This window comes from Biomphalaria glabrata, chromosome 6 (assembly GCF_947242115.1).
Source record: "Biomphalaria glabrata chromosome 6, xgBioGlab47.1, whole genome shotgun sequence".
NCBI classification, from domain to species: Eukaryota; Metazoa; Mollusca; class Gastropoda; family Planorbidae; genus Biomphalaria; species Biomphalaria glabrata.
Window position 1 is genome coordinate 22,211,436 of NC_074716.1, and position 15,854 is coordinate 22,227,289.

Sequence of the window (15,854 nt, forward strand, 5' to 3'; positions counted from 1 at the left end):
CAATTATTTAACAGTAACTATAGATCTAACATTTATTTCCTAAAGTTGTATTCATCTAGCCTTTCTAAGAAGCAAAGTCAGAAACCAGTGCTTTTCGCTCAAAGGAAAGAACGGCAAGTGAAGTAGCATGATTTGTGTCATAGAACTTCTGAAATCATTTCTGATCAATCGCAACTTCAGAGAAAGACCGCTCTGCTGAGCTAGTATATATATATATATACACATAGACATACAGTGCTTTTTTTTTTTGTTGGTAAAGTAGGTGCCGGTACTCAGTGATGGATTGCCTAACTTTTAACTGCTAAAAATTCATAATAAACGTTAAAATACAAGAAAAGTAATAATTTTGTCCCCACATTAAAAAAGGTGCTGGTACGCCGTACCGGTGCGTACCGTCACACAAAAAAAAAAAAATAGGCCTATATATATACAGAGCAAAGTGCCTGGACGAAAAGAAAGAGGAATACAGATGAGGGATACCCGACCCTTTTGAACTTAATCTTTTAGATTAGGCCAATATAGGCCTAGACATAGGCCTACTTCATAAGAGAAGATAATAATTATGTCCTACGCATTTCATATGCCAATCTAAAAGGCATGATGCATGTTAATCATTGACTCGTACTCTGCTAAGTCGTTGATTTTCCTGGTTTATTCAGGCAACCCATTCCATTCTCTAATGGCACTCAACGGAAGAAGAAGCTAGCACTTGTACGACTTTGTCCAAGAATACGGACTAAGAAAAGTGCCTCCATCTTTGTGTCTCTGAGTATTTTATTAGGTTTTGTTTTCTATACTATTTTGAAATTATGGTCCAGTTTTTTATGTATTATTTCTTCTTTACTTTTTATTCCTCTGTCCTGGAAGTGTCTCTAAATTTTGTGACTAATGGTGTTACTCTTAAAAAGATGTGAATAATCGTTTTGTTTTTAGTTTTTTTCTTTCTGCCTTAAGCTGCCTTTTTTTGGGGTGGGGGTGGAAAGACATGCTCCAATATGATTCTCATTACTGTAATTCTTCTAATTCACTTTGTAAAATGTCTGTTTCTTGTGTTGTTTTTATATAGTTCTATACATTATGCAATCATCCACAAATAATCTGACTTTAGGTCCTGAACTATTGCAATTTCTGCAGTAGTGGGCCAAAATAAGATTGTTCCTTGAGTAGCTATAATTTAGTATAAAAGAAATAGGTCTACACCAGTGGTTCCCAAACTTTTTTGTCTCGTAGACCCCTTGCTATGCTTTCTTATTTTCGGTAGACCCCCTGCTTAACTTGCACACATTATTGCAAATTCATCTTTTTTTTTAAACAAATTTCTAACTGTAGTGAGTTTAAGACTGAAAAAATTAATTTAAAACTACACATTACATTATAGAGACCTGTCGTTTTTATTGATAACATTTAAATTTAAACCAATTAAAGGTTTATCATCCGTTGCTAAGGATATTATGTTTCATATAGAAATTTGTTCTATGAAGTAGTCTTTCAAACATTAAATACTAATTAATTAATTAGCCTTAAGTATCATTGTAAAGGGTTTTGCAAAGAGCAGTTTCTCGTGCATTTCTTGATCTTTCATGTGTGGATCAAATATTGAGTCTGCAGAACTGTTTTCATTAACAGAAGAAGGGGCGAAGGCGAGTAACTGGCGCCTTAACCAGTAAGCTTTGAGCTGGAATGGCCTTGGCTTGCTAATCACCTAGCAGAAGGAAAACTGAATTCAAAACTCTGCTGCCAAAATGGGAAAGGTTTCGTGGGTCAACCCTGAGGAAAAACCATTAGGCCGTTTGTAGCACACAGCGCTACACCTTGTCAGACCGGTGATGCCGTTGATCCCAAACTGTATAGATGTCGTTTGCAAAGAATTACATAAGAAGCCTTTAGTTTTATAACTCATGCCACTGATGTGCCTTGAACTGTATTTAAGAAATTCTTTTAATAATAACAGATGTAGGTTTGTGTAAAACGGCTGGTTTAATCAATGTTTGACTTTTGCTGTTTTCTGTATTTTGTTATAAGTAAAGAGATATTGTAAGACTCTCAGAAACCATCATCCTCTCTCTATGATGTGGAAGAGAGATTTTGTGGTTCTATTCTGAACTTTATCTTTGAGTGTTCGAATGTTTTTCAAATCGTTATCTATTTTGTCATGGTGGCATTGTCTCAAATGATCCTCCAGCGTAATTGGTTTCATAGCGTCTTCAAAAAGGTACTTAGGCAACGGCTTGTTTGACAAGGAAAGAATAAATCCAAATTTTAAATAATCAACGCTGTAAAGTCTGCTACCTTGCTTTTTTTAAAACATTAATTACATGTAGAAAAAAATTAAGCTATTAAAAAAAGTATTGACATTGAATAGAACAATTTTTCCTTTGAATATCAGAATAAATATTTATAGGATTGACTAAGATACAAATCATATAATGGTGTATGAAATAATTACATAAATGGAATGTGAAAAATAAAGTCACGACCTCATTAAATAAAATCTATTATCGTAGACCCCCACTTTATTTTTTCACTTTCGTAGACCCCTTGGAAGTCTTCGTAGACCCCTGTGGGTCTATATATAGACCACTTTGGGAATCACTGGTCTACACCTTAGTAATTACTATTATTGGTCTTGATTTGGATTCGAGCCATTTATTATTATTACAATATGTTTATTTTATTATTCTTGTTTTTAAATTATTTCCATTACTTTTTTATTAATGAAGAAAAATGTATTAATGCCTATATATCATTAGGCCTAAATATTAATAGCCTACCATTCTTGTAATGTGTCACAATTAATAATGAAAAAATTGTTAGTAATTTAGCTACATCGGATATTTGATGAATATTTCTGAAATTAGATCTAAGATTTCCAATATCTAATTAAATTTATTTTTTTAGTAAAAGCTTTTAGATCTAGTTTTAAATAACTTATAGCGGCACTTTGATTCAAGCGATTGCGGGTAAAAAAAAAAAATTAGCGGAGAGGCCTCCAGTCTATTTTGAAATGTTCATTTAAGTGGGCGGGCGTAGGCTAAAAATAGCACACATTAAAAAAAAAAGAGTATAACTGGAATCCCCACATTTGATTGGCTGGTTCCGACTAGACGTGTCAAGCGTGTTAAAAATATAAATATATATCTATTTGACAAACAACTGTTCAAAGTATACGGAAAATAATGTTTGATGTTTAAGTAATTCGAAATTATTATATTAAATTACATAATATGTTTGCGGAAATAGTACAAATATTTATAGACAAATTTTAATGCATCGGGAAACTTATTGGCGTAAGTTTTTTTCAGTGCGTTGTTGGGCTGCAATATATTCTAGCGCTGCTGGCTTGAGAATAGCAAGCACAACAAAGTACACTGCAAGAGAAAATAGAGTCCCGTGCGGATCCTCCTCCTCCTTCTCCCATCGGTTAACGGCTATCCCTTGAGGTATTTTGGTCTTCTACCAAACCTCAGGGACACTACGAAAATGGACATCCTTTATGGACACGATAGAAAACTTGAATATCTGGAAGAGCCAGATGATGTGGATTTCTTTGATGCAAGCGACATATTTCACTCGCATGTGGTAAGTTTTTGTGGATGATTGAAGTAAAATAGAAACCGGTAGTGAATGGGGTCCTTCGTGGTGATTTATAGAAAAATTCAGTGACATATGTTACTTTTTAATGTTATTATTTTGCTTTCAGTTTAAGAAATAAATAGTCACAATATGTACATTAGTTTTGTTTTATCTATACTCAACGTCTGAAGCAGATCTTGTTGAAATTTATTTTCTTGATCTCTATCTTTGAAGTTGTATTTACGTCTATTGCGAATGCAGGTCATGCATGTATTATTATTATGGGTGACGCCCATCTTTAGTGGCTTATTTAGATTTAGAAATCTACGAGCTTTGTATGGCTTATTTTTGGTCAGGATTTTGTGATTTTACCATCACTATCACAAAAGAGATACAAGACACCGATAGCAAAGACAAACAGACACAAACTCTCTTTTGTTCCCCTGGCAATCAAATCATTAAATTTTAAATAAGAACAATCTGGTATAAACTTTCACTTTGTCACATGTAAATTATGAGTGAGTCTGGTGTGAATGTACACTTTGGCTTTGGTTTCTTATAGTTATAATGTTTTTTGTTTGGTGTAAATAGTAATGCACAAATTGTAAGACAACTTTCCTTACGGATAATAAAGATTATTATTATTATTATTATCTGTTTAGTAGTAGATCTATACACAATCCCTTAGTCCAGTCTGTTATATTGTAATGTTGAAGTCTAGAATAAAGATCTGGTATATATTTTATCATAGTAGAGTCTAGTGTAATATAGGCATATTATTAATTTTAAATCTTGATACTAATGATTATGACATTATGATTATGATCCTGATAGTGTTATTAAATAGATCTATAACTTTTTTTTTTTGATTTTGTTTTGTCACATCGAATATTTAATAATAATAATAATCTTTATTGTCCATATGGAAATTTTTCTTACAATTTGTGCATTACACCAAACAAAAAACATAACTATAACACTATAAGAAATCAAAGTGTACATTCACACCAGACTCACTCATAATTTACACATGACAAAGTTTATATCAGATTGTTCTTATTTAATGATTTGATTGCCAAGGGAACAAAAGAGTGTTTGTGTCTGTTTGATTTTGATGAATATTTCTATTTCTATATAATCTAGACTAGACATACATATATCTGTAATCTAGTCTAGAATAGCTCTAGCCATCTAGATTTAGATCTACTTAGACTTAATTTGATATAAATCATAGCAGTACTTTTATAACAAGAAATCTGTAAACTCTTCATCATTGTCATCAAGATCTAATTTTAATGCAAGCCTTTCCTTAGACGCCTTAGTCTTAAAGGTGACAAAAAGTTAAGAAGAGGGAGTAACCTTAAGGGCTTTGGTTCATAGAGGACAAAAATAAGGTTACTGGAAATCTATAATTTTAAATTAAAGAAAACAAAATTATTTACTTTTATTGATATTTTAGTCAGCTTTGGTTAAAACGTCTTTAAGGAAATTATTCTGTCATATTGAATGAGATCTATAGGTCTAAAATAAATGAATCTTGTGTTTTTCTCATGGACATCTTCCATAAAGTTAGTTTGCTTGAAGCACTAGGTTTATGTGTTATGTTAAAAAGAATGGTATTAATTAATTAATTAAATTTATTTATTTAATGATACATTTTTTTCTTCGATTTTTGTTTAAAGTACTGAAAAACAACAACAAAAAATGAAACAAGACTTGCTGAGCCAAATAGATTTATTTAAAAGCAACAACAGCAACAAAAAATAAAACTGACATGCTGAGCCAAATAGATTTATTTTAAAAAATAACATGATAAGAGAGGAAAGTTCATTTTAATTTTTTGTTTTATTTTCTAGTTTTTTTTAAAATCTGAACAGATCTATAATATTTGTAAAAACCACCCTTAGGAAAAAAATAAGGGTCAGTTTTAGAAATGAAAAATTTATAACAAGAACAAAGAAACTTTGTTAATTTATGAAAAAATTTAAGCTGGTTTCATTTTTTTACGCAGTACTTTACCATTACATTTTCAGTATGCATGGTGTTTGTATGGTTTATTGTCTAGTGTGTTCTGTTTATTTCAGATATTATCATATAATGTGTTTCTTTTATTTGCCTAATATGTTATGTATATATTTAGTTTATCTCTATCTTGTTTGACATATTGTGTATGTGTTTTGTCTATTTTGAGATATTTCTTTAGATTTTGCTAACAATTCAAACAAAATCTCTGATTTTGAAATTCTTATGTATTTTAATTTTTTTAAAAATAATATAGTTTAAAAAAAATTAATTAAAAATAGAGATGTTTGTGACCTTGCCCTTGGTTTACTAACTTCCACTTTCAGATGTTTTCTCACCAGTATTAGTTTTCAGGATGGAGCATCCTGTTCTTTTTTTTTTACTTTTGTCAGGCTATGCACATTGCACCCCTCTTTCCCCCCTCCCCACTTTAAAGCCACCGTCTAACAACAGAGTAGCATTCCACTGGCTATCAGCTTCTTAGGAAAACCGTTTATCTCTACATAACAAAAAATAAAAACAATTTTTTTTTTGGGGGGGGGGGGGAAGGCATGTATGGCTCAGTACTACAGGAATATAAGTTAACAGAGTAATTCAATAGCTGCATAAGCACTAAATGTATGGTACTGTCTGTCTTACTTTACCTTACCTTCACCTATCTGTTGTACATTGGGGCACCAAGCAAGACTTGTTTACCGTCGTTCTCCATTCCTCCCTTTCTTTTGCCTTGTTTAAAACCTCTATCAATAGAAGCCTGTCCATTCTTTTATGTTGTCCTCCCATCGCTTTCTCTGTCTGCCTCTTCTTCTTTTTCCTGGTACTGTTCCCTGAAGGAGGGTCTTTGCGAGCACAGTGGATCTTGTAATATGGCCATATATTTTGAGCTTGCGTTTCTTTACAATAGTTAGCAGGTCATCATGTAACCCTGTCTGTCTAGAAGAGTAAAAACACAACTTCATTTTTTTAATTATTAGTTGAGAACTATCAAAGCCATTGATTTTCTTGTTCTGTTGTTAGGCTAGAATGATTTGTTTGCTTATTTCCTAGGTCTATACAACAAGTCAATGTCCTATCTAGCAGATGCTTTCGTTTGTATTGTTGTTGTTTTGAAACCCTGGTCACTTATTTGAATAGACCCTAACTCTAGAGACTAGATGTATAGTTAATCTTCCTGTAGTTCAGTGACAACATCTGGTATGAAATTCGGAATGATTCTTATCACTGATTGCGAGGAAATAGTTTCATCATTTTTCTCTTTCTGTCAGGATGGAACTTTTTTTCTGCTGACATTTCTGCCAGTCAGCAGTTAAAAGGGAAATCTCTAATGTAAGCTCCTGAGTCATGTATTTATTTTTTTTTTGTTTAAGTTCTCTGCAAGTAATCCAAAGAAAGGCAAGAAATCTGTTTATGTCTGCAGTTTTAAAACTAGTTCCTCGTTCTCTTCATCAAGACAATTTAATTATAAAGTAAAAGTTCTTTGGAAATGAAAACATTGTTGTTGTTGTTGTTTTCTATCATTTACTTAAATGCACAAACATTTTATTTGGGTTTCAACTGCTAGCGCCTGGTGACCTACTTAACGCGCAGCCTTCTGGTTTGTGTGAGTTCATGACCTGGCTATGTGCAGACTTGAACCACTTTGCTTCTACATCTTAGCTGGAGATGACTGTAGATGTGAACTCGGTGCCTGTATAAACAAACATGATTATAGGACAGGGCTGGGGGGGGGGGGCACTTTTTGTTTTTGACTTGGTGACTAGCTAACATAAAATGTTTACAGACTAGCATAGAACATGGCCTGTTTTGAATGGGTTTAAAAGCAACAGGCGACCTTTTTTTTTTGTTGTTGTTGTTTTTTTTTTCAAATATTACAGATCAATGGCTGTATCACATCAGAGATGGAAATGGTTGATTTGACCAATTGCCATGCATTTCGAATCTACTTGTACATATTGCTCTAGGTTTCAAGTGACAATACTTCAGGAACCTTTCGTGCCATTGGTTTTTCAGTAATCTTTGCCGAAAAAAAAAAAAGCCATAAACCTATACAAATAGCCATATAAACCTATACAAATAGCCATATAAACCTATACAAATAGCCATATAAACCTATACAAATAGCCATATAAACCTATACAAATAGCCCAATAAACCTATACAAATAGCCCAATAAACCTATACAAATAGCCATATAAACCTATACAAATAGCCATATAAACCTATACAAATAGCCATATAAACCTATACAAATAGCCATATAAACCTATACAAATAGCCATATAAACCTATACAAATAGCCATATAAACCTATACAAATAGCCCAATAAACCTATACAAATAGCCCAATAAACCTATACAAATAGCCATATAAACCTATACAAATAGCCATATAAACCTATACAAATAGCCCAATAAACCTATACAAATAGCCATATAAACCTATACAAATAGCCCAATAAACCTATACAAATAGCCATATAAACCTATACAAATAGCCATATAAACCTATACAAATAGCCCAATAAACCTATACAAATAGCCAAATAAACCTATACAAATAGCCATATAAACCTATACAAATAGCCATATAAACCTATACAAATAGCCATATAAACCTATACAAATAGCCATATAAACCTATACAAATAGCCCAATAAACCTATACAAATAGCCATATAAACCTATACAAATAGCCATATAAACCTATACAACTAGCCATATAAACCTATACAAATAGCCAAATAAACCTATACAACTAGCTATCTAAGCCTATTTCTTGGTCACTTGGGATAGCTCTCACGTGTGTATTGCTGGAAAGATTTGTTTCTCGGCTCCTAAAAGGAAGCCATTCTTTGTGCATTCCCTCGCGTTGAGATCATGCTAAAAGCGCTATTACAAATCCGATTTCCCATCATTTGTTTATTGTAAGTAGGACTGACTCGCAGCGTAACACAAACCCACTGTAGTGTCTTTGAGCACGTGTTCCTTAGTATGTACAGTTAGTTTAGATTACAGCTTATCAATACATTTTGAAAGGAGCCATTTCTGCTAGCATACAAGGGAAACAATAACCAGGATTTGTTATCCCCAGCACTAGCGCAAACATTTCCTTCTTGGAATTCAATAAACATTGGCTGTATTTTTAACGTTTTTTTTACGCCCTGGCTACAACTGAGGTCTTTTTTTTTTTTTCACGCTCTGTCTACTTTATACCAGAGGTCTTTCACGCTCTGTCTACTTAATAGATCTGGGGTTCTCTATATAAGATCTAATACACACACTTGAATACATCCTTTTTCTCCACCGCCACCCCCCCCCCACCCCCAACAGTACGTGTACCCTGCTCTATGAATGGCTACTGTTTCAAATAATTAATCCAACACTAACGTCTCGGTTTCCTTGTTGTAGATGAGGTTCATCTGCTCTAGTACATATACATGCACAGAGGCAATGTGTTACACGGGCCAACAGCTGTGTCCACTTGCCTCAATAAGCCTTTAGGGTTAAATTGATCTCGTTGCTTGTACATTATCATTGAGAGACTGGGGACCACGTGACCCATCGTTTGTTTGTTTTCTATCATGCTGTGCCTGCACATTATATCAGCGTCTAGGTAATACATGCTGATTATCTATATATCTGTCTATCAATCTATCCGTCCATCCAGCCTCGTTGTTGTTGTCTCGTGACTACTGTGAGATGGCTGTAGATAAAGAGATAGAAATATAGCTATGTCTAAATGTAGCAGGCGTGAAAGTCCAGGAAGATTTACATACTCTAACATGCAAACCATGTCACCAATTTCTAGACAACTCTAACCTACCAGTTTATATAACAACTTCATCCCATTCATTTCTTGACACTCTAAGTTATCCGACAAACACAGCTCATCCCATTCATTTCTTGACACTCTAAGTTATCCGACAAACACAGCTCATTTCATTCATTTCTTGACACTCTAAGTTATCCGACAAACACAGCTCATCCCATTCATTTCTTGACACTCTAAGTTATCCGACAAACACAGCTCATCCCATTCATTTCTTGACACTCTAAGTTATCCGACAAACACAGCTCATCCCATTCATTTCTTGACACTCTAAGTTATCCGACAAACGCAGCTCATCCCATTCATTTCTTGACACTCTAAGTTATCCGACAAACACAGCTCATCCCATTCATTTCTTGACACTCTAAGTTATCCGACAAACACAGCTCATCCCATTCATTTCTTGACACTCTAAGTTATCCGACAAACACAGCTCATCCCATTCATTTCTTGACACTCTAAGTTATCCGACAAACACAGCTCATCCCATTCATTTCTTGACTCTCTAAGTTATCCGACAAACGCAGCTCATCCCATTCATTTCTTGACTCTCTAAGTTATCCGACAAACACAGCTCATCCCATTCATTTCTTGACTCTCTAAGTTATCCGACAAACACAGCTCATCCCATTCATTTCTTGACTCTCTAAGTTATCCGACAAACACAGCTCATCCCATTCATTTCTTGACACTCTAAGTTATCCGACAAACACAGCTCATCCCATTCATTTCTTGACTCTCTAAGTTATCCGACAAACACAGCTCATCCCATTCATTTCTTGACACTCTAAGTTATCCGACAAACACAGCTCATCCCATTCATTTCTTGACACTCTAAGTTATCCGACAAACGCAGCTCATCCCATTCATTTCTTGACACTCTAAGTTATCCGACAAACACAGCTCATCCCATTCATTTCTTGACACTCTAAGTTATCCGACAAACGCAGCTCATCCCATTCATTTCTTGACACTCTAAGTTATCCGACAAACACAGCTCATCCCATTCATTTCTTGACACTCTAAGTTATCCGACAAACACAGCTCATCCCATTCATTTCTTGACTCTCTAAGTTATCCGACAAACACAGCTCATCCCATTCATTTCTTGACACTCTAAGTTATCCGACAAACACAGCTCATCCCATTCATTTCTTGACTCTCTAAGTTATCCGACAAACGCAGCTCATCCCATTCATTTCTTGACACTCTAAGTTATCCGACAAACACAGCTCATCCCATTCATTTCTTGACACTCTAAGTTATCCGACAAACACAGCTCATCCCATTCATTTCTTGACACTCTAAGTTATCCGACAAACACAGCTCATCCCATTCATTTCTTGACACTCTAAGTTATCCGACAAACACAGCTCATCCCATTCATTTCTTGACACTCTAAGTTATCCGACAAACACAGCTCATCCCATTCATTTCTTGACACTCTAAGTTATCCGACAAACACAGCTCATCCCATTCATTTCTTGACACTCTAAGTTATCCGACAAACACAGCTCATCCCATTCATTTCTTGACTCTCTAAGTTATCCGACAAACACAGCTCATCCCATTCATTTCTTGACTCTCTAAGTTATCCGACAAACGCAGCTCATCCCATTCATTTCTTGACACTCTAAGTTATCCGACAAACACAGCTCATCCCATTCATTTCTTGACACTCTAAGTTATCCGACAAACACAGCTCATCCCATTCATTTCTTGACACTCTAAGTTATCCGACAAACACAGCTCATCCCATTCATTTCTTGACTCTCTAAGTTATCCGACAAACACAGCTCATCCCATTCATTTCTTGACACTCTAAGTTATCCGACAAACACAGCTCATCCCATTCATTTCTTGACTCTCTAAGTTATCCGACAAACACAGCTCATCCCATTCATTTCTTGACACTCTAAGTTATCCGACAAACACAGCTCATCCCATTCATTTCTTGACACTCTAAGTTATCCGACAAACACAGCTCATCCCATTCATTTCTTGACTCTCTAAGTTATCCGACAAACACAGCTCATCCCATTCATTTCTTGACACTCTAAGTTATCCGACAACAACAGCTCATCCCCCCAAAAAACAAAACACGAGCCTCACTGTCTTTCCTCAAACCTTTTCAGTTGATTTCTCTAAACTGTTTCAACACAATGTACTTGTGTACATCTAGCTGACTTTTCTATGCACTGATTAGAGAGATATAAAAACCACTAGGTAGATCTTATTGATACCAGTTTCTTTTAAAGAACTTCTTGTTTGTGCGGATATTAAAGGTTTGATTTGAAGGGGAAGCTATCCGGACGTCTGTCTAATATACCTTCAAATGTATGTAGTCTGTTTTCAAGATGATTGATATCTTCGTTGACACACACATTGACTATTTGAACATGGCTGTCGCTAGTGTGTATACACTGAGAGAGTACAGCAGATAACCATTAGGTGCTGGTGTCTGTAATGTAAAAGACAGTAGATAACACTGTGTCATTGTAGTCTGTGTTGTGTACATACTGTGTATAGAAGGCTACATTTCCCGTTGAATATAGGAGGAATAAAGGAGTTCAAAATTCATAAGATAATGGAAATGTACCCCCCCCCCCCCTTTTTAAAAAAGAAAAGGACTGCACTACTCTATATATCTCTCTGTACTTGTCGAGTTTATAACAATAGCGTTTCAAACTCGACATTGTTAAGCCACCCGTGTTTCTGACTGGAGAAGACGATTGCATTATTCTTTTCGAATAGACTTTTAAAAATTTATTTTTTTTATATCTGGATCTATATTGTTTAATGCACAGAATATGTTTGTAAGAAATTTGTGTGACAAAAAGGTGGGGGGGGGGGGGTAGTTGGAAATGTGTCAGTCTGTAGATAAACTTTCCACTTATCTGTTCAGTGTCAGATGACCACGTTAATTAGTCTTGTGGTTGCTGACCACGTCAGTCTGTCTTGTGGTTGATGACCACGTCAGTCTGTCTTGTGGTAGATGATTAGGCCTACTTTAGTTTAGTCTCTGGTCAAATGGTATGAACTACCCTCATACATGACCAAACATTCTTTTTGTGTAACGTAAGAAAGCACTTCATGCATGTTTGCGCCGGCGATCTAACATTTTGTAGTAGCTACCACCGCCCCGAGATTTCCACACTCCTTTCTTCCGGAGTTACTGGTTTGTTATGTCAGCCATGCAAACAATACATCCTGTTGCCTTGTAGCGTAAGCCTTTAATAGGTTGGCAAGTTTTTGAGGCCATGTTTTAGTCTGTCGAGGCGGAGTAAAGGTCACCGGTTTCTTTGGTCAACGGGTGGAAAGAATATTGCCAACTATTACTATCATACTTTCTATAGCTCATTGTATCCCTGGATACGTCATTATTTAGTATTATATACTAGTACGTAACTGACGTGACCTAGCTTGTCCGAGTCTTAGATATACTGCTGCCGAGTAGACATGCTCAGGGTACTGGGAAGGAACAGCCAAAGTAATAGGCCTACATCTTATATGCTCTTAGTGTCCCACATGCTCAGGGTACTGGGAAGGAATAGCCAAAGTAATAGGCCTACATCTTATATACTCTTAGTGTCCCACATGCTCAGGGTACTGGGAAGGAATAGCCTAAGTAATAGGCCTACATCTTATATGCTCTTAGTGTCCCACATGCTCAGGGTACTGGGAAGGAATAGCCAAAGTAATAGGCCTACATCTTATATACTCTTAGTGTCCCACATGCTCAGGGTACTGGGAAGGAATAGCCTAAGTAATAGGCCTACATCTTATATGCTCTTAGTGTCCCACATGCTCAGGGTACTGGGAAGGAATAGCCTAAGTAATAGGCCTACATCTTATATGCTCTTAGTGTCCCACATGCTCAGGGTACTGGGAAGGAATAGCCAAAGTAATAGGCCTACATCTTATATACTCTTAGTGTCCCACATGCTCAGGGTACTGGGAAGGAACAGCCAAAGTAATAGGCCTACATCTTATATGCTCTTAGTGTCCCACATGCTCAGGGTACTGGGAAGGAACAGCCAAAGTAATAGGCCTACATCTTATATACTCTTAGTGTCCCACATGCTCAGGGTACTGGGAAGGAATAGCCAAAGTAATAGGCCTACATCTTATATACTCTTAGTGTCCCACATGCTCAGGGTACTGGGAAGGAATAGCCTAAGTAATAGGCCTACATCTTATATACTCTTAGTGTCCCACATGCTCAGGGTACTGGGAAGGAATAGCCTAAGTAATAGGCCTACATCTTATATACTCTTAGTGTCCCACATGCTCAGGGTACTGGGAAGCAATAGCCAAAGTAATAGGCCTACATCTTATATACTCTTAGTGTCCGACAATCTTTAGTAGGCTGACCATCACGTGTGACACACCCACCTATCTAGATAGTTAGCCACTGTGTCACTGGAGTTCGTTGTAAGTGTAGGACGGAGATGGTGCTCAAACACAGAGCGCTCTTAGACCTTTATATCAAATCCAAAAGATACCTTGTGTCTTACTCAATGGATGCGCGTCTGTATCTCGTGTCCCTTTCTGACTAAAGCTGTTTAGCGAGATAAAGCCTTTGTTTGATAGACTTGGAAATCACTGATCTAGTCTATACCGTGGCTGTAGATGTGTCAGCTGATGTGTTTTGTTTCCCTGCTCTATGTTGTCCTATTGTCTGCGCGATGTTTTAGCTGTGATAATCTCAAGGGAAGAAATGCCGTTAGTGAACTAGGTAAATACGCCACTACGGGATGTCAACATAGTTTACATGTGACCGCCTTAAGTCCAGGAAGAAGTAACAATGTAGACACACACACACACACCTTTGTTTGACGAGCCTGTTCCTGTGTTGATCTTCTGTCTGTCTACCTGACGCTCTTGGCTGTACGTTTCAGGTCAAAGGACATCATTAGGGATAATTGTATGCTACTTGATGCACTAGGAAATAGTTAGGGGAAGGGGAGTGGAGGGAGAGCACACTTGTAGTTAATGATCACTTCAACAGTTAGATGTGTAGCACACCCATAGGTCTACACATGCATGTGTTCTCTTCTTCTTCTTTAGTAGTGCTACTCACAATTCACATGGTGACAGAAAAAAAAAAAGATAAATGTTGGTGCACATAAAGGTGAAATGTTAACAGATCATTATGCCAAGTGTCCTAGAATATCCTACCAGTAGATACCAGCTAGGCTCTGGCTCGTTGACTGTTTCTATTGAATAAAATATGATTCTTTACATATCTTGTTGTGTTTTTTTTGTCTGAATGTTTTTTTTTAAATATTCTACACGTTAGACTGGCGGTAGGTGGCTGAGCGCTTGGCTTCCGAACCGAGATCCTGGTGAAGATTGTTTTTTTTTTTTTTAATTTAGTGATAGTTGGGCGCCTTCGAGCCCACGCAGCTGTAATGGGTAGGTGACATTAGTTGTTGAAAGTAAAGGCGGTTGGTCATTGTGCTGGCCACATGACACCCTCGTTAATTGTGGCCACAGAAATAGAACCCCTTTACATCATCTGCCCTATTGATCGCAAGGACTGAAAGAACTTTTTTTTTACTTTACTGTTATACATAACACAAATAGTAAGCTAATATTTCAAACATTAAAAAAATACATGGAAATGGAAATACTATAACCCACACATGGTTGAACGTGTGTGTGTGAGATAGACTCGTGTATGACTTCAGTGGACTGGAGATAAATGTCTCTATGTAAACTCCATTAACCTGTTGGAACAGCAATGGACTTGCTCAGCTGGAACTAATCAATAGGTTAAAATTGATAGACATTTATTAGGTTCAATCCATGACCCATAAAGGTTTTGTTTAATAAAATAGTCCTCTATTTAGAGAATGTCTTGTGATAAAGAAATAAATATATACACACAACTCCAGATGGGTTGAAACATGTATCCAATGCTGGTAAAATGTGCTTTAAAAAAACGGAATAAAATAATTCCGCTTGTAGAATGTCAAATATATAATTCTCTTCATGGTTCAATAGTTTGGACAAGAAGTAAAGGAAAGATCACTCTTATTTCTGCAAGTCAGACTAGAGTTACCCTACGAAAAAAAAAGAGGGCGGGGAGAACAAGTTGTATTCACCCGTTACAAAATAGCAGGGCCGGACTTAACCGTTGTGACCAAGAAGTCATGGAAAGATTACTCTTTGTTATTTCTACCCCACGTAGTTTTAGCGGCGAAAAAAAAAAGAGAGTGGGGAGGAGAGCAAGTAATATACTCTGTATTCACCTGTCACTAAATAGCAGAGCCGGACTCAACCGTTGTAGGGCCCTATGCGAAACGAATTTCGCGGGGCCCACTTTAGGTAGGGATACTGATAACAAGTGAAATTTAAGAGTTTGTATTAGAAAATAAATTTGTCTTTGCATTTTATTCATTCTTTACTACACACATAATTACTA

General features: G+C 36.1%; 1 protein-coding gene across 1 annotated transcript in view; it reads left to right on the forward strand.

Annotated features, from left to right (window-relative positions):
• Window positions 1-3,335: 3,335 nt before the first annotated feature.
• Window positions 3,336-15,854, forward strand: part of LOC106065751 (cyclic AMP-responsive element-binding protein 3-like protein 2) — a 40,108-nt gene continuing 27,589 nt past the window's right edge. The window contains exon 1 of the mRNA XM_056031431.1: window positions 3,336-3,579. Coding sequence (XP_055887406.1) covers window positions 3,481-3,579 — 99 coding nt within the window. The 5' untranslated portion in view covers window positions 3,336-3,480. The remainder of the gene's footprint in view (window positions 3,580-15,854) is intronic.